We start from the raw sequence: 20482 nt of genomic DNA on the forward strand, positions 1-20482 counted from the left end.
GAAAAGCTTCAACACCCGGCCCATCTGTAGCCCATAAATCCTTCAAGTTCAAATGTGTTGATTTGACTACACCTGCCAAATAAAGAAGGCTAATCACAGCCTTGAGTTCTACAATATTTGTATTGGCAGCTTCACGTGGCTGGCTACAGTTAGTCCGATTTTTGTCAATCCATACATTAGTGTATGCTACAATTTCCTCCAGTACACCGTCAGGGAAATACAACTGCCAGGCTTCTAATGAAGATTGGACATGTCTTGCCTCCCTTATTGCACCTGGTAAATGAGAAGGTTTCACTATATTCCGTTTTCTTTTACGGCCTGTTTTACACATTACATGAGCATCCCACTTTGTTTTATTATCCTTACCAAGCACATGTGGTATTTGATCAGGCTCCACGCAAGGATTGTCTAGATCATCTTCACCACAACTTCTGTCGAGGTCAGAGTTTCTTCCTACCCGTAACAATGGACAACAAATTTAGATTAACTGTTACTGCACTAGCGTTGTCAACTCTCCAGCGGAGGATAAGATAAGCAAGAGCAAGACGAGATGTGAGTTCATTGCAGATTACAAGTGAATAAATGAACGTGCGGTCGAAAAGACCGCGCGGCGAGGCCTCGCGGTTTAAGGTACAGCCCCAGCATTTGCTTGGTGTGATAATGGGAAACCAAGGAAAACCATCTTTGGGGCTGCCAACAGTGGGGTTCAAACCTACTATCTCCCAAATACTGGATACTGGCTGCACTTAAGCGACTGCAGCTGTCGAGCTCGGTATATGGAACTTTTAATAAAAGGGAACTTTTGATCACTTCTGGTTTAACAAATCTGGAAAGTAGCTGCTTTAAGGTTCGTTATTGTTTTTTTTTTTTTACAACTTGCTTTACGTCGCACCAACACAGATAGGTCTTGCGGCGACGATGGGAAGGAAAGGGCTAGGAGTACGAAGGAAGCGGCCGTGGCCTTAATTAAGGTACAGCCCCAGCATTTGCCTGGTATGGGAAACCATGGAAAACCATCTTCAGGGCTGCCAACAGTTGGGCTCGAACCCACTATCTCCCGAATACTGGAGACTGGCCGCACTTAAGTGACTGCAGCTATCGAGCTCGGTCGTTATTAGTTCTAGTAGTTTATGAATGTGAGGGGAAGTACTCTAAAGTGTAGAACTGAGGTTCTCAAATAAAGGAATGACAGCATACAGGAAGGCACAGTATGCCTTACTTAAGCCTGATGACAGAACCATTTAAAACATTTCTTCACGATTTTGAATAATGTTCTTATTCTTTAGCACAGGAGTGTCAGATTTTGAGACACATGCAAATATTTTGGGACGACTCAGTAGCTTACCAGGCTCGGCTGCTGGGATCGTAAATGATGTTAAGCCAGTAGTTGATGCACACTGAACATTAACAAGCACCTCATCTTAAAAAAAAAATCCAAGTAGTGGATCCCATTGCTCTAACAGTCTCTGCAGACACCTTCCTATATATCGATAGCCATCTTGTGCAAATATGTTTCAGCATCTTCTTTGTTTTCTTGCTGTGATGTTCTTGGAATTTCTTAAGGCATTCCTTCCTCTTACAACTCTTTACTAAATAACAGAAGATGTCGACTAATAGTTCATCAACTTCAACAGGCAAACTGCTTGCACCTTTCTCAGCAGCCAAGTTAATCAAATGGTATGAGCAACCCAGTACGAAGACAGATGACTGTGCTTCTCTTTAAACAGCAGCAACTCCATTCTTCTTTCCAATCATGACTGGAGCATTGTCAACAAGCGCGGATATTCTAAATCCGTACAATAACGTTGTTCATCCGTACAACCGTAAAACACACTAAAAATCCGTACATTTTACGGAAAAACAGGAATACTTGGCAGGTATGTAATATATTATGAGACCACGCCACAGAATTTTGAATTGGTATTTTGTGAAATTACTAAATTACCAATATTACGTCCCGTTGAATCACCCACCCAGGCTGGGACAGACAACACTGAGCTCATTATCTTATCCTGCGTTGCCACAAAACAGGTGACGACAATTAGGTAAAGCTAAGCATTACTATTATTGCTCCCATCAGTAGCTAAAGAAAATGGTTCACGTTGCATTAAACCAACGAGTTCACTTCTTGAATCCATAGCTATTTCTTTCAAAACGTGTGTGTTTTTTGTACGACCACAGCCATATTTTTTTGCAATTTCTGAACCTGGAAACATTTTCCCAAACAGAATACCAGCATGATCGGCAGCAGTTAACAGGATATCATGTTCAATTAAAATTGAAGTGATCAAGCATTCTGCTCTTACTATATCAAGGTCAACTCCAGAAGAGGTAAAAAAAGAATTAATTTTCTGACTGCCATTCTTAAATTTTTTACTGGAGAGGTGTTTAACCAATTTAATGTGATTTACTCATTCTGTTCTTCCTCTGTGAGAAACATTTATATCACATGAGCACATGGAACAGAATGCGAATGTTTCGCCTTTCCGTGATCATATAATACAAGGAAATTCAGCAGAATATGCCTCCCTAAAAGATTGATAATATCGTTTCTTAGTTGAACTCATTATGAACACCACTAAAAATACTAAATCGCTTACAAATTTGTCATACAATTCCACGAGTTTCAGAACTTCCACCAACGTTACTCACACCCACAGACAAACAAAGCCTTTCAGCTGCTACGAAGCATAACGCAGTTACTAAAGTTGTTATATGTAAATTCACAGCCTGTTACCTTTTACTGACTTTTTTCCCTTCAAAATCAAAACCTGCTACTTGTTTGGGAACATCTCAGTGAATGAAGTAGCAGTTCAGGTAGAATAGGTGACAAAAGCATGGTGATAATCGATAATGTGATTATCGATACATTTACCGGTCGAATTTCGAACACTGCATCTCGTATTACCAGCTACTATGTAAAGTCAAACAAATCCGATTTGACTGCAGAAAGCGAACAAGCGCGGATATTCTAAATCCGTACAATAACGTTGTTCATCCGTACAACCGTAAAACACACTCAAAATCCGTACATTTTACGGAAAAACAGGAATACTTGGCAGGTATGCAATATATTATGAGACCACGATATGATAGGCTTGAATATGATTTGAACTTGATTTTCAGAAAGAACATTTTTGTAAAAAAAAAATTGTGGGTGGTATTTGGAATTATACGGTAGTTCGAACAAGATTGTTGGATAATTATTTGTGATATAAGAATGAGAAATTCAGTGGGATAGATGGGCAAATGAACTGAACTAAGCTACAAAAATCAACAATGGAAAGCAGACAAGGTAACAGATGGTGTCTTGAGCAAGCAAACTGAGGTAAGGAATGATGGCATTTCATTCACTCAGAGACCCAGAGTAGGCCCAGGATTGAGCATGAGCTACATTAGTCACCCATTTCTACATTTATATCCGCCTATACCAATTCCTCATCTACTCCATTTTAGTCCACTGAAGTGCCCATTACTACACTGCTTCAAAGAATGACAGAAGGATTCTTTCATTCAAAATGAGGGTAATTTGAAATATTTGTTATTATGTGGTGTCCTATTCTAAAAGATGTCTCTCTGTCTTCAGTAAAGTATTTTCCTTTCTTTTCTTTTTGTCTCCTTTTCTTTTATCTTTGCTAGCTTTATCATATGGACATACTGTAATATTTCCTGACCAACTATTTGGTATAGAAACAAATACCAATACTTAACTCACTCTAATATTATGGTAGAGAGTGGTGAAAGGGATTTGTAAACTACCCAACCAGTGGCGCTCCAGTCTATGATGGATGTTAGTCTCCCGTTCACGATCATCCTCCAACAGATCAACGACTGTCTCATCGAACAGGTGAAAGAATACGGTATCCTTTACATCTAATAAACTTCCTGGAGAGAAATCTCCACTTGGAGACCTGGAACACAACAAGTAGTAATATACAGCACCATCTAATAATGGAGTATGTGAACAACTTATGATCCTTACTTTAACTAACAGTATGTTTTGCACAAAAACAATAATTACATATTGAAATTATCCTACATTTGATGCGATTCCAACTGTTGAGATATCACTGGGCCAATAATTGCTGCGGTGTAGACCAGGAAAGAACAAGCAGCTCTATTACATGAAAACAAAGAAGTTTTATATGCTTTTCCAGTGCAGTGGCCTGCTGCTGATACGATACCAATGCTATAAGAAGATATTGCTTGAAATTGCAGCCCAGCAACTCCATGTGGATCCACATCTACTATTCTGCTGCCACAGTATAGTCATAATACAATCAGTGAAGAAAAAGTTAAGCACCTAGAAGAAGAGATGGAAATGAAATGTAATTGCACATACTGAAGGATAATGCAAATGTATTGCACTGATTACAATATATTGTAAGGTGAAATGGACAACTGAATTAGCACTATAACTATACTACTGACCCCATATCTGTAGGATGTGGCACCTCCTCGGGCCTGGATACTTGCACCGATTCAGTTTGGAAGGCAGTCACACAGACATGGTATCCTCTCCTGAGGAAGGTCAGCCACAGCTATTATAACTGTTCCTAGATATCCTGCATACTGACACTCGGCTGGAGATGAAATTGGAGTTAATTCCATTTAACTGCTGAAAGATCGTGAGACCTTGAAGACTGTACTAGGGTGGTACCCCATGAGGGGAAACATTCGAGGACGCTGAATATCATTAAAGTATCACAGTGCCCGCAGGGTAGACTGAATTACTACCACAGAGGTGACCTGAAATAATATCCTACAGCTCCGCACACCATGATACAATACCAAGTTTTCTCAGTAAAGCAGAACCATGATTAACCACTGAATATGATACAATATCATTAGTCATCAACCCATGCCTCACAGAGTACTATTCCAAACTGTTATGGTGTTTACAGAAGCCTACACATGAGATGGTGAATCTGAAGCCTGCCTGATGCCAGTCGCCAAGAAAAGGTGTGGAATGGAAGAGAGTATCATAGAGTCCAGAACTGTAACCAGACGGTAGCCGCAAGTGTCACGGGGTTGTATAATGCTTGGCACACAATACGGTGATACTCTCTTGGAGCAGTCTACCTTGGTCAATTGGAAACTTTACAATGTGCGTTGGTGGCCTTGCATACCCTTTGCTAACACTGGGCCACTATGACGCTCAGAATGCTTTACATATCAAGCAATTTCAAAACGTGGCCACCTGGCTTCGTGGACACCCATAACATGGGCCCTACCAAACTCTGTCAATAGTTGGTAATGCTATTTAATGCATTTAATGCATCTACAGTATGTGGTATGCTCTGTATTCATTGTTCATTCATTGTTGATACTATCTTATGCTCTGCATTTGATGATAACACCACCACTATAATAGTAATGGCACCATCAATGCACTTTGGTGGTCGTTCTAGACTTTAAATATCATCATTTCAACTCTAATAGATTACACACTCATTGATGATACTAGTGTGTGACTAATTATGCCCAGACTGCTCTTGCTGGGTGTTTAACTTTCTATGTCAGTGGGTATACAACCCCAACAGTTGAGATTACAACATATGTACACCTGTTGATATGTTTTCCCTCCACCACTGCTTCTGAAATGTTCCCTTGCACCAAGTCCAGATCTAGACATGGGAATATTTAATGTAAGAAAGGTAATATGTAGGGGGACAAGAATTGTATGAAAATGCATATTTCTTCTCACTTTACAAAGGTGAAAAAATTGAGTGAATCCTCCTAATTCAATACTTCATATATTCCATCATTAGACGGAGTAATCAAATTCAAACATGTTTCAGCTCGTTTGAGCCATCTTCAGTGATGAGGGGGAGGGGGGGGGGGAATCATTAACATAATACAAGCTAAAAAATGCCAAAAAACATTATGAAGGAACAAATGAAAAAACAAAGGAGAGCCTATATGGAAACAAAATTAGCACAATATACAATATTTACATCATCATTTGGAGCAAAAAACAACTCACTGTGATAAAATTCAGCGAACCTCCAGTATAGGTTCTCCTTTGTTTTTTCATTTGTTCTTTCATTATGGTTTTTTGGCATTTTTTAGCTTGTATTATGTAAATTATTTCACCCCCCGCCCCCTTTCACTGAAGATGCTCAAACGAGCCAAAACATGTTTGAATTTGTTTACTCCGTCTAATGATGGAATATATGATGTATTGAATTAAAAGGATTCACTCAATTTTTTCACCTTCGTAAAGTGAAAACCGCCAATACGGAATGATTCTAATATCTTGTAATAATATTTCTTCACTGCTGTCAGAAAGTATGCTTACTTGGTATGCGAGTAAATTACTAAATTTAGAACCATTTAAACATGATTTTATGTTGCATATTATGCATGTTTTGCCAGTTATTCGAATAATAATAATAATAATAATAATAATAATAATAATAATAATAATAATAATAATAATAATAATAATAATAATAATAATATTTCAGCATTTTGAAGAATTATGGTGCATATTTGCTTGTTTTATGTCTATATTTTTATTTCCCTCCCATGCAAACCATGTGACCTTGCTGTGGTGGGGAGGCTTGCATGTCCCAATGAAGCAGATAGCCGAGCTGCAGATGCAACCATATCGGAAGGGTATCTGTTGAGAGACCAGACTAACGAATGGTTCATCGAAAGGGGAGTAGCAGTCTTATGGAAGTTGCAAGGGTGGCAGTCTAGATGATTGACTGGTATGGTCTTGTAATATTACTCAACATGGCTTAGCTGTGTTGATATTGCTACATGACTGAAAGAAACAGGAAACTACAGCCATAACTAACTCCCGAGGACATGCAGCTCTCTCTGTATGAATGATGAATTGATGATGGTTTCCTCCCGGGTAAAATACTCCGGAGGTAAAATAGTCTCCCATTCAGATCTCCGGGTGGGGACTACATGAGAGGGGGCGATAATCAGGAAGATGGATACTGACATTCTGCGAGTCGGAGCGTGGAATGTTAGAAGTCTTAATCACTGTGGTAGGTTAGAGAAGGTGAAAATAGAGATGGATAGACTAAAGTTAGATGTAGTTGGTATAAGTGAAGTACGTTGGCAGGAAGAGCAGGATTTTTGGTCAAGTAACTACAGAATTATCAACACAAAATCAAACAGGGGAAATGCAGGAGTAGGTTTAATAATGAATAAGAAAATAGGGCAGCGGGTAAGCTACTACGACCAGCATAGTGAAAGAATTATTGTCGTCAAGATAGACACCAAACCAGTGCCCACCAAAATAGTGCAGGTCTATATGCCTACTAGTTCAGTGGGTGATGAGGAAATTGAAAGAAGATATGTTGTTTTTTTTTTTTTGCTAGGGGCTTTACGTCGCACCGACACAGATAGGTCTTATGGCGACGATGGGATAGGAAAGGCCTAGGAGTTGGAAGGAACCGGCCGTGGCCTTAATTAAGGTACAGCCCCAGCATTTGCCTGGTGTGAAAATGGGAAACCATGGAAAACCATCTTCAGAGCTGCCGATAGTGGGATTCGAACCTACTATCTCCCGGATGCAAGCTCACAGCCACGCGCCTCTACGCGCACGGCCAACTCGCCCGGTGAAAGAATATATGAAGAGATAGAAGATTTAATACAATATGTAAAAGGTGACGAGAATCTAATTGTGATGGGAGACTGGAATGCAGTGGCAGGCCAAGCAAAAGAAGATAATATAGTAGGAGAATTCGGATTGGGGCAGAGAAACGAAAGAAGAAGTCGGCTGGTTGAATTCTGCACTGATCATAATTTAGTCCTTCCTAATACTTGGTTCAAACACCACAAACAACGGCTGTATACATGGACGAGACATGGAGACCCTGGAAGGTATCAAATAGATTTCATTATGATTAGGCTGAGATTCAGAAACCAGGAGTTGGATTGCAAAACTTTCCCAGGAGCAGACATGGACTCTGACCACAACTTGTTGGTCATGAAATGCCGTTTGAAGTTGAAGAAATTGAAAAAAAGGAAGGAAGGTAAGGAGATGGGATCTAGACAAGTTGAAAGAAGGGAGTGTGAGGGATTGTTTCAAGGAACATGTTGCACAAGGACTAAATGAAAAGGCTGAAGGAAACACAATAGCGGAAGGGTGGATAGTCATGAAAAATGTAGTCAGTAGGGCTGCTGAAGAAATGTTGGAAGGAAGAAAGATCAACTAAGAATCAGTGGATAACTCAGGAGATACTCGACCTGATTGATGAAAGATGAAAATACTAGAATGCTACAAATGATGAGGGCAGAAAAGAATACAGGCGATTAAAGAATGAAGTGGATAGGAAAAGCAAGGTAGCTAAGGAAGTATGGCTGAAGGAGAAGTGCAAGGATGTTGAAGGTTGTATGGTCCTAGGAAAGGTAGATGCTGCATACAGGAAAATCAAGTAAACCTTTGGAGAAAGAAAACCTAGGTGTATGAATATTAAGAGCTCAGATGGAAAGCCACTTCTAGGGAAAGAAGACAAAGCAGAAAGATGGCAGGAAAATATCCAACAGTTGTATCAAGGTAAAGACGTAGAGGATTTGGTTCTGGATCAAGAAGAGGCTGTTGATGCTGATGAAATGGGAGACCCAATTTTGAGGTCAGAGTTCGACAGAGCTGTGAGAGACCTACTTAGGAACAAGGCACCTGGAATTGATGACATTCCCTCAGAATTACTGACTGCCTTAGGAGAAACCAGCATGGCAAGGTTATTCCATCTACTGTGTAAGATGTATGATACAGGAGAAGTGCCATCAGATTTTCAGCAGAATGTTGTTATACCTATTCCCAAGAAAGCCGGTGCTGACAGGTGTGAAAACTACCGCACCATTAGTTTAGTATCTCATGCCTGCAAAATTTTAACACATATTATTTACAGAAGAATGGAAAGACAAGTTGAAGCTGAGATGGGAGAAGATCAATTTGGCTTCAGAAGAAATGTAGGAATACGTGAAGCAATCCTGACTTTATGTCTGATCTTAGAGGATCGAATTAAGAAGGACAAGCCCACATACATGGCATTCGTAGACCTAGAAAAGGCATTGGAATAATGCTGATTGGACCAAGCTATTTTTAACATTCTGAAGGTGATTGGGATCAGATACTGAGAACGAAGAATTATCTACAGTCTGTATAAAAATCAGTCGGCAGTGATAAGCTTTGAAAAAGAAGTAGCAATCCATACAGGAATGAGGCAAGGCTGCAGTCTGTCCCCACCCTCTTTTTCAATGTTTACTATGAACAGGCAGTAAAGGAAATCAAAGAGGAATCTGGAAAGGGAATCACAATCCAAGGAGAGGAAATCAAAACCTTGAGATTTGCTGATGATACTGTTATTTTATCTGAAACTGCAGAAGATCTTGAGAAGTTACTGAAAGGTATGGACGAAGTCTTGGCTAAAGAGTACAAGAAGAAAATAAATAACATACATACATACATACATACATTATCATTATAGACTGTAATGCCTTTCAGTGTTCAGTCTGCAAGCCTCTGTGAATTTACTAAACGTCGCCACAATCCTTGATTTGCAACTAGTGTTGTGGCCTCATTTAGTTCTATACCTCTTATCTTTAAATCGTTAGAAACCGAGTCTAACCATCGTCGTCTTGGTCTACCTCTACTTCTCTTACCCTCCATAGCAGAGTCCATTATTCTCCTAGGTAACCTATCCTCCTCCATTCGCCTCACATGACCCCACCACCGAAGCCGGTTTATGCGTACAGCTTCAACCATCGAGTTCATTCCTAAATTAGCCTTTAACTTCTCATTCCGAGTACCCTCCTGCCATTGTTCCCACCTCTTTGTACCGGCAATCATTCTTGCTACTTTCATGTCTGTTACTTTTAACTTATGAATAAGATATCCTGCGTCCACCCAGCTTTCGCTCCCGTAAAGCAAAGTTGGTCTGAAAACAGACCGATGTAAAGATAGTTTCGTCTGGGAGCTGACCTCCTTCTTACAGAATACTGTTGATCGCAGCTGCGAGCTCACTGCATTAGCTTTACGACATCTTGATTCAATCTCACCTACTATATTACCATCCTGGGAGAACACACAACCTAAATACTTGAAATTATCGACCTGTTCTAGCTTTGTATCACCAATCTGACATTCGATTCTGTTGAATTTCTTACCTACTGACATCAATTTAGTCTTCGAGAGGCTAATTTTCATACCATACTCATTGCACCTATTTTCAAGTTCCAAGATATTAGACTGCAGGCTTTCGGCACAGTCTGTCATTAAGACCAAGTCGTCAGCATAGGCCAAACTGCTTACTACATTTCCACCTAACTGAATCCCTCCCTGCCATTTTATACCTTTCAGCAGATGATCCATGTAAACTACAAACAGCAAAGGTGAAAGATTACTGCCTTGTCTAACCCCTGTAAGTACCCTGAACCAAGAACTCATTCTACCATCAATTCTCACTAAAGCCCAATTGTCAACATAAATGCCTTTGATTGCTTTTAATAGTCTGCCTTTAATTCCATAGTCCCCCAGTATGGTGAACATCTTTTCCCTCGGTACCCTGTCATATGCTTTCTCTAGATATACGAAACATAAACACAACTGCCTATTCCTCTCGTAGCATTTTTCAATTACCTGGCGCATACTGAAAATCTGACCCTGACAGCCTCTCTGTGGTGTGAAACCACACTGGTTTTCATCCAGCTTCCTCTCAACGACTGATCGCACCCTCCCTTCCAAGATGCCAGTGAATACTTTACCTGGTAAACTAATCAGTGAGATACCTCGATAGTTGTTGCAATCCTTCCTGTTCCCTTGCTTATAGATAGGTGCAATTACTGCTTTTGCCCAATCTGAAGGTACCTTATCAACACTCCATGCTAATTTTACTACTCTATGAAGCCATTTCATCTCTGTCTTCCCACTATACTTCACCATTTCAGGTCTAATTTCATCTATTCCTGCTGCCTTATGACAATGGAGTTTATTTACCATCCTTTCCACTTCCTCAAGCATAATTTCACCAACATCATTTTCCTCCTCCCCATGAGCTTGGCTGTTCACAACACCACCAGGATGATTACCTTTTACATTGAGAAGATGTTCAAAATATTCCCTCCACCTCTCCAGTGATTCCCTGGGATCTATTATGAGTTCACCTGAATTACTCAAAACACTGTTCATTTCCTTTTTCCCTCCCTTCCTAAGATTCTTTATTACTGTCCAGAAAGGTTTCCCTGCTGCTTGACCTAGCCTTTCTATGTTGTTACCAAAATCTTCCCATGACTTCTTTTTGGATTCAACAACTATTTGTTTTGCTCTGTTTCTTTCATCTACATACAACTCCCTGTCTGCCTTGGCCCTTGTTTGGAGCCATTTCTGATAAGCCTTCTTTTTATGTTTAAAAGCTGCTCTCACTTCATCATTCCACCAAGATGTTCGCCTTTTCCCATCTTTACACACAGTTGTTCCTAGGCATTCCTTTGCTGTTTCTACTACAGCATCCCTGTATGCCACCGATTCACTTTCTATATCCTGAACCTGCTTACTGTCTACTGTTCGAAACTTCTCACTAATCATATCCATGTACTTCCGTCTAATTTCCTAATCCTGGAGATTTTCTACCCTTATTCGTTTGCAGACAGATTTCACTTTCTCTACCTTAGGCTTAGAGATACTTAGTTCACTACAGATCAGATAGTGGTCTGTGTCATCGAAAAATCCCCGGAAAACTCGTACATTCCTAACAGATTTCCTGAATTCGAAGTCTGTTAAGATATAGTCTATTATCTATCTGGTACCCCTAGCCTCCCATGTGTAGCGGTGAATAGCCTTATGCTTGAAGAATGTATTCGTAACAGCTAAACCCATACTAGCACAGAAGTCCAGCAAACGCTTCCCATTCCCATTAGCTTCCATATCTTCCCGACATTTACCAATCACCCTTTCGTATCCTTCAGTTCTATTCCCAACTCTCGCATTGAAATCGCCCATTAGCACTATTGTATCCTTGCTGTTGACCCTGACCACGATGTCACTCAATGCTTCATAAAACTTGTCAACTTCATCCTCATCTGCACCCTCACATGGTGAGTATACGGACACAATTCTAGTCCTAATTCCTCCAACTGATAAATCTACCCACATCATTCGCTCGTTTACGTGCCTAACAGAAACTATGTTCCGTGCAATGGTGTTCCTGATAAAGAGCCCTACCCCAGACTCTGCCCTTCCCTTTCTAACACCCGTCAAGTACACTTTATAATCTTCTATCTCATCCTCGTTATCTCCCCTTACCCGAATATCACTTACTCCTAGCACACCCAGATGCATCCTCTTTGCTGACTCAGCCAGTTCTACTTTCTTTCTTCCATAAGCCCCATTAATATTGATAGCTCCCCATCGAATTCCATTTCGTTCGCCAAGTTGTTTCCAAGGAGTCCCTCGCCTGTCAAATGGGAGTGGGACTCCGTTACTCCCATAGGTCCGAGGCTTGCTTAAAATGTTCTGAGCTCGGTCGATTCATGAAGAAGAATGCTACCCTACTTGCACATAGTCCAAGTGAGGATCTCTCCTCTAACGGGTTATGGACCACCAGTGGATTGTATAGTCCTAGCCGCCTGAGCACATGGAGGGCCATGACTCAGAATATGTCCGAGATGCCCACTCCCATTCCATAGCAACTGGTATCCCGACTCTCAGGACCACTTACTAGGCCACTCAGCCGTTGCCCATGGTTCACGAACTAGGACATGACTACAGTAACCCACAAACATGAACCACGAAAATAAATAAGTCCAAAACAAAGTAATGGAGTGCAGTCGAACGAAAGCATGTTATGCAGGTAATATTAGATTAGGAAATGCAAGTCTTAAAGGAAGTAGATGAATATTGTTACTTGGGTAGTAAAATAACTAACGATAGCAGAAGTAAGGAGGACATAGAATGCAGACTAGCACAAGCAAGGGAAAGCTTTCTTAAGAAAAGAAAAATGCTCACTTCAAACACTGATATAGGAAATAGAAAGATGTTTCTGAAGACTTACATTTATAGCGTGGCATTGTATGGAAGTAAAACATTGACTATAACTATCTCAGAAAGAAAGAGAATAGAAGCTTTTAAAATGTGGTGTTACAGAAGAATGCTGAAGATGAGATGGATAGAGAGAATAATGAATGAAGAGATACTGAATTGAACTAGTGAGAGGAGATCGATTTGGCTAAATTTGACGAGAAGAAGAGACAGAATAATAGGACACATCTTAAGACACCCAGGACTTGTTCAGTTGGTTTTTGAAGGAAGTGTAGGCGGTAAGAACGGTAGGGGTAGACCGAGGTATGAATATGACAAGCAGATTAGAGCAGATGTAGGATGCAATAGTTACATAGAAATGAAAAGGTTAGCACAGGATAGGGTAGCATGGAGAGCTGCATCAAACCAGTCTATGGACTGATGACTCAAACAACAACAACATTTTTATTTTATATATTTTATCTTCATAATTGATTTACAAGTGATGCTCCGTGGTTCAGGTGGCAGCCTCTCACTGGTAGGTTCCTTGGTTCAAATCCCAGTCACTCCATGTGAGATACAGTGGCTCACATAATTGAACGTACATCAATCGGTTAGGGATATATTAACACAAAATATATACTTCTTTCACATTATGTATTGTGAAAAATAAATAATTACATTACAAGACCATCCGGCTACAAAATATAACTGTTCAACTCATATACACACTGGCTATACAAATACAAACAAAAATGTTTTCTATCGGTCACACAAAATTGAATGTACACCAAAAAAATAGAGTGTATAATGATATCATTTCAGCAGATGTCCACAGATTCAGTACTTGGTTACACGTCCTTTAGATCGCAGCACTGCTTCCAGTCTGTTTGGCATAGAGTCCATGAGTTTCTTCGTAAACGATGGTGAAATCTTGCTCCATTCCTCCCATAGGACCCTCTTGAATTGTTCCTTGCTGGTCACTTTATGTGCTAGCACTTTTTTCTCCAAGTGCCACCAAAAATTCTTAACTGGATAGAGGTCCGGGGATTGTGGGGGTGTTTCCAGTCTCTCCGGTAAGTTATATAACAACCATAACTGGACATTGTGAGCGGTGTGCTTGGGGTCGTTATCCTGCTCGAAATAATAGGGAGCACCCAGTCCCAGTTGAGCTGCACTTTGTTTGACGTTCTGGTCCATTTCGTATCAATAAAGTGCAGATTACCCACACCAGAGGCAGTCATGCAGCCCCATACCATTACCGAACCACCACCGTGTTTCACCATCGGATGTACCTTGCCTTCTTCACAGACTAAATAACCAACTGATAGGGAATCTGCCACCTGAGTGACTGCCCTAAATGCAGATCAATGGTAACTGACTGATTAATTGATTTAAAAAGTGTTGCTTCTTATGAATCACGCATAGCAGGTATCAAACTGACTATATTTACAAAATAGATAATGATGCACTTAAAACCAAACCAAACACCATGGCACAAAAGCTCCGAAGGACCATGGCCTACCAAGCGACCGCTGCTCAGCCCAAAGGCTTTCAGATTACGAGGTGTCATTTGGTTAGCACGACGGATCCTCTCAGCTGTTATTCTTGGCTTTCTAGACTGGGGTCACTATCTCACCATCAGATAGCTCCTCAATTGTAATCACGTAGGCTGAGTGGACCTCGAACCAGCCCTCAGATGCAGGTAAAAATCCCTGACCTGGCCAGGAATCAAGCCCGGGGCCTCCGGGTAAGAGGCAGGCACGCTACCCCTACACCGCGGGACTGGCAATGATGCACTTACCCATGTTAAATCAGAGAATGATTTGGGAATCTGCATAACACAAAATGTATCCAGTAAGGAGCACATCAATTTCACAGTCACTGAAGATTACAAAAAACTTGGTTTCTTAATAAGAAGCACAAGAGATTTTGTATTGTCACCGTTCTTAGGATGTTAAATAATACACTTGTAAGGTCAGAAAATATATGCCCTTGTAATATGGTCACCCTATCAAAGTCATACCAGAAACAGACTGAGAAAGTTCAGAAATGTTTCCTACAATATCTATATTACAAACAATATTAGATATTATAGATATATCCTTAGAAGTACCACCCATTACACTAAACTTCTGAACGAGTTTAACTAGACATCATTATTGAACAGATGAGAGGTGACAGAGCAAATATTTCTGCATAAACTTGTGAATAAGAGAATAGACAGCTCCTGTTTTCTTCAACAAATGTCTTTAAATACCAGAAAAGGAAACTTAAGATCCAGGCAAATTTTCATAATACATAATCCCAGTTTCTAAGACAGTATTTTTCAGACATTCGTCACAAGTGATGATATGTGCAATCTGTAATAATTTACTACATACCTCTGAAAACTTTGGTTTTAACTTCACTCTTGGTCTTAACAGTTACATGAAATTACTAAAGGAATTTTATTGTGGAAGTAATTACTACACATTAAACAGATAGCTTTGCAATGGAATGTAAATATGTATCGTATGTGAATTGTTTGTTTGTTTGTTTGTTTGTTTGTTTGTTTGTTTGTGTTTTAATTAGTTAGTTCCTTTAAGGAAATATTTTACTCTATTGCTTGCAGAATATTTTAAAATATGTTTTGTAAATTTTGACATTTTCATTTTGTTTCTATATATTATTCCAATTTCTTTCCATAAGTGCTTGGTATCTTGTTTAAGCCACCTATAATTCGAGTCACACTCTGTTGGTATTAATAAAGTTACTGACTAAATTACTATGCAAGAGCCTTACAAATATAATAGACCTGAAATTACCTGAGGAACAATTCAGTTTCAGGAAAAATAGAAGCACAATCCAAGCCATTACCTGCCTACTCAACGACATACAGACTACCTCTTCAAATCCAGTTATAGATTACACAAAAGCTTTCGATTCAATCAGTCAGAAATTAATAATAGAGAAACTACAGCAATTGGTTGGTACAGAGATCTATTGCGAATTATTCAAAACATACTGCACGACAACAGCATAATCATGAGTGACGGTATAAATATCTCACGTCCAATTCATCAAACAAACGGGGTACTCCAAGGAGATCCACTGAGCCCCCTGCTCTTCATTGCAGCAACAGCTGATGTAGTTCAAGCAATAACATCAGAAAAGGTATGTCTATATATCTATGCAGATGATATGCTAATAACATCACCAGACCAAGTAGAATTGCAGATTGCCTTCGATCAACTGGTGCAATGGACAAAGGAAAATGAGCTACAGATTAATGAAAAAAAGACAATGTCCATGAGCTTCAGAAAAGGGGGACCAAAGGCCTCTTTCTTCTACCAAGAAAAGAAACTAACAGCAGTATCACACTTCAAATATCCTGGCATGACCTTACAAACACGTGGCATCATAATCAGAAAACACATAGAAGACAAAACAAACACGGCTATCAAGGCAATGAATGACATAAAACTCATCAATAGACTATCAATTGGAACAGCAATGAAATTATTCAAAATTAAAATCACTCCTATCATAACATATGGACTAAAATTAATTTGGATACAAGGCATTATGCCTTTCCAAATTCACACCATCTCGGCTCGCATATGAGCTCACCAGGGAGCCTTTCTTCATTGAGGAACTATGACTACAGCTACTTTTGCCAGCAACTTCTGCATATAAAGGCCTCATGAAAGTGCTTTGGAAAAAGGAAAATGAAATATGGTCAGAGTTCTACGCTACAGACACTATGATCTACAGCGATTGGCAACAAGGGAACTATGAGCTGAGATTTTTTAGCGACACGCTATGCCGTTCATGGCTTCCACTTCAAGGTGTGCATGACCAGCAAATATCATGATCCCGACGTCACCTGTGTTTATGTTTTGTGCAACAGAAGCTGTGATCGATATCACGCAATGATATGCAGTGAAAGGAAGTGCTCATTGAAAATGCTTTGCAGTGAGGGACAGTGACTATCCTAATAACTATTGTTAACTATTTGTTTTATTTTTTTCCCCTGCACATTGTCTGCTTTTCCTCTTTATTATTTACTAGCAATTACCCGCGGCTTCGCTCACGTGGATTTCGTAATTTGATCAGAGTAATCATTCCTCGGCATTGTACTAAGAGACTATCTAAAAATTCCTAAAGTATAAAAAAACACCCAAAAATTGAGTTTAATTTATCCCAGAAATTCTTCGTAAACCAAGTTTGTGGTATTATCTTTTGGGGCAAAGACGACCATGCGACATAGAACTTTACATGCGAGAAACAGTCTTCTCTTAAGTCAAAAAATAAATACATGTTTCTATATTTTTAAAGGAGATTCCAAATACCTATTCCCACATGTGTAACATATCCAGTTTTTGAGATATACATACGTATCCCCATAAAAAGTATTCAACCCCTTGATCAGTCCTTCCCCTACCCCCATCTAAGTGTATTTTCTGTTAAGAAAAGTACATGTTTCCTTATTTTTAAAGGAGATTCAAGATATCAATTTTCACGTCTCTAACATTTTCAATTTTTAAGATATGAGTATCCTCATAAAAAATAATTCAACTATTTTTCACTAGCTTTCACCTCCTGTTAAGTGCCCTCTCCAAAAACAAAAAGTAGCAGGTTCCTGTATATTTCAAGGACTTTCCAAATACCAAGTTTCTTGTCTCTATCATGTTAAGTTTTTGACATATAATGTAAAATGAAATGGCGTATGGCTTTTAGTGCCGGGAGATCCCAGGAGGGGTTCGACCCGCCACGTGCAGGTGTTTTGATTTGGCGCCCATAGGCGACCTGCACGTCGTGATAAGTATGAAATGATGATTAAGACAACATATACAATGCTGGTTAAATTTCCCGACCATGCCGGGAATCGAACCCTGGACCACTGTGACCAAAGGCCAGCACGCTAACCAGCCATCCTAACCACGCCAGCCATGGAGCCGGACGACATATAATGTAGATATACCGGTACTCATTTTAAAAATTCACCCGGTTTTCCAATTCTTTTCAACCCCTCAATTGGATTTTCCGAAAGCATAAAAAGTACGTGTTTCATTATTTTTAAAGGATATTCAAATACCAGTTTTCATGCCTGTATGTCTGTAACACCTTCAGTGTTTGAGATAAATGTATACTCATAAGAATTAGTCAACTTCTTCTTCCCCACTTCTTTCCACCCCTCTCCCGCGTTAAGTGAACTTTCCGCAAACAAAAAATTCATGTTTCTTTATTTTGAAAGGAAATACAAAATACCAACTTTCACGTCTGTAACAACTTCAGTTTTTAAGATAAAGTATCCTCATAAATGAATTTCAACTCTTTATTTGCTTATTTTCAACTGCACATCCTTACGTCGATTTTCCGAAAAAAACAAATGCGTGTTTCTTTATTTTTAAAGGAGATTCCAAATACCAATTTTCACGTCTGTAACATCTTCAGTTTTTGTGATATAATTATACTCATGAAAGTAATTCAACTCCTTTTTCACCCCCCTTCCTACGCGTTAAGTTGATTCCCCCTCCCCAAAAGTGCGTGTTTCATTATTTTTTAATGAGATTCCAAATGTTCACGTCTTTAACATTTTTAGTTGAAATGAAATGGCGTATGGTTTTTAGTGCCGGGAGATCCCAGGACGGGTTCGACTCGCCAGGTGCAGGTCTTTTGGTTTGACTCCCGTAGGCGACCTGCGCGTCGTGATAAGGATGAAATTATGATGAACACAACACATACACCCATCCCCCGTGCCAGGGAAATTAACCAATGATTGTTAAAATTGCCGACCCTGCCAGGAATCGAACCCGGGACCCCTGTGACCAAAGGACAGCACGCTAACCATTTAGCTACGGAGCCGGACAACATTTTTAATTTTTTGGGATATGACTATCCTCACACAAAGAATTCAACTAATTTTTCAATTCATTCATCACCTTACGTGTATTTTCCACCTGCTGCTTTACTTTGAAAGAAGATTCCAACTATAAATGTTCATGCGTGTAACATTTTCAGTTTTTGAGATATAAGTTGTTGTTTGTCCAACCCTTGCCCCGTTTACCTACGGGGTCGGGTATGAGGTGAGATGAATCTGTCGTGGAGTTTTTTTAAGACCGGATGCCCTTCCTGACGTCAACCTCATCAGAGGAGTAAATGAGATGAAATGAATGACGTGATATATGATAGTAGGGCGAGGGTGAAACATGGTGCCGGCACATAGACTACTCCTGTTGAATGGCACGAAGGAGTCTGCTCAAGGCTTAAAGTCTCCATCCGATGGACGAATCGCCATCAACAGCGTAATATGTCCTCACTCCATATGAGCATTAAGGTGAGGTTTGGAATTTAATCCAGGCTTTTGGCACGCAATCTAGTGATTAGAAATTGTATACCACCACCTCCCCTACCCTGCGGCCAACATTCTGAAGGTGAAAATTTTCTCGACCAATGGGACTCGAACCGGCTAACCTCGGTGTCAGACTGTTTAGACTTCAGCGCCTTAACGATCATGGCCACCAGGAGGGCTAAAGGTTTCGAGATGTAAGTATCCGCATAAAAAAAAATTAAACTCCTTTATCACTCCACTCCCGCCCGTTAAGTTGGTTTCCCCCGTCCCAAAAAATGCATGTTTCTTTATTTTTTAAGGAGATTCTAAATACCAATTTCCACGTCTGTAACCTTTAGTTTTGAAATAGAAGTTTCTCCAGAAAAAGCATTCATTTTTACTTCCTTTCACACTCCCTACTCAAGTGAATTTTCCAAAAACAAACAGTACTCATTTCTTTAAAAGAACTTCCAAATACCAATTATCACTTCTGTAAAACCTTTAGTTTTCAAGATATATGTTTCCTCGTAAAAGGAACTCATCTCCTTTTTCATCCCCCCCTACGAAGTTGATTCCCCCCAGCAAAAAATTCGTGTTCCTTTATTTTTAAAGGAGATTCCAAATACCTATTTCCACGTCTCTAACCTTCAGTTTTGAGATATAAGTTTCTCCAGAAAAAGTATTCAATTTTTTACTTCCTTTCACACTCCCCACTCAAGTGAATTTTCCAAAAACAAACAGTACTCGTTTCTTTAAAAGAGCTTCCAAATACCAATTATCACTTCTGTAACATCTTCAGTTTTGAGATATATGTTTTCTCGTAAAAGGAACTCACCTCGTTTTTCATCCCCAATACCAAAAAATGAGTGTTTCTTTATTTTTAAAGGATATTCCAAATACCAGTTTTCAAGTTTAAAACATATTTAGATTTTTTTGGTATATCTATTCATACAAATAATTCAAGTATTTTTTCAATTCTTTCACTCCCTCCCCCGTTCAGGTTTTTTCTGGAAACAAAAGAATACGTGTTTCCTTAGATTTAAAGGAGATTCCAAATACCAATTTTCATGTCTGCAACATCTTAGGTTTTTGGGATATACTGTAGATACGCTAATTTTAAAAATTCACCCTCTTTTTCACTTCCCCAAAAAAGATATCTATGCTTCTGTACTTTTACAGGAAAT

The 20482-nt window shown here is 39.5% G+C and overlaps 1 protein-coding gene across 1 annotated transcript in view; it reads right to left on the reverse strand.

The window, feature by feature from the left end:
• Positions 1-20482, reverse strand: part of LOC136863731 (coiled-coil and C2 domain-containing protein 2A) — a 569644-nt gene that overhangs the window by 245700 nt on the left and 303462 nt on the right. Inside the window, exon 19 of the mRNA XM_067140086.2 lies at positions 3716-3911. Within this exon, the coding sequence (XP_066996187.2) occupies positions 3716-3911 (196 nt within the window). The remainder of the gene's footprint in view (positions 1-3715; positions 3912-20482) is intronic.

Source organism: Anabrus simplex, chromosome 2 (assembly GCF_040414725.1).
Source record: "Anabrus simplex isolate iqAnaSimp1 chromosome 2, ASM4041472v1, whole genome shotgun sequence".
In the NCBI taxonomy this organism is placed as follows: domain Eukaryota; kingdom Metazoa; phylum Arthropoda; class Insecta; order Orthoptera; family Tettigoniidae; genus Anabrus; species Anabrus simplex.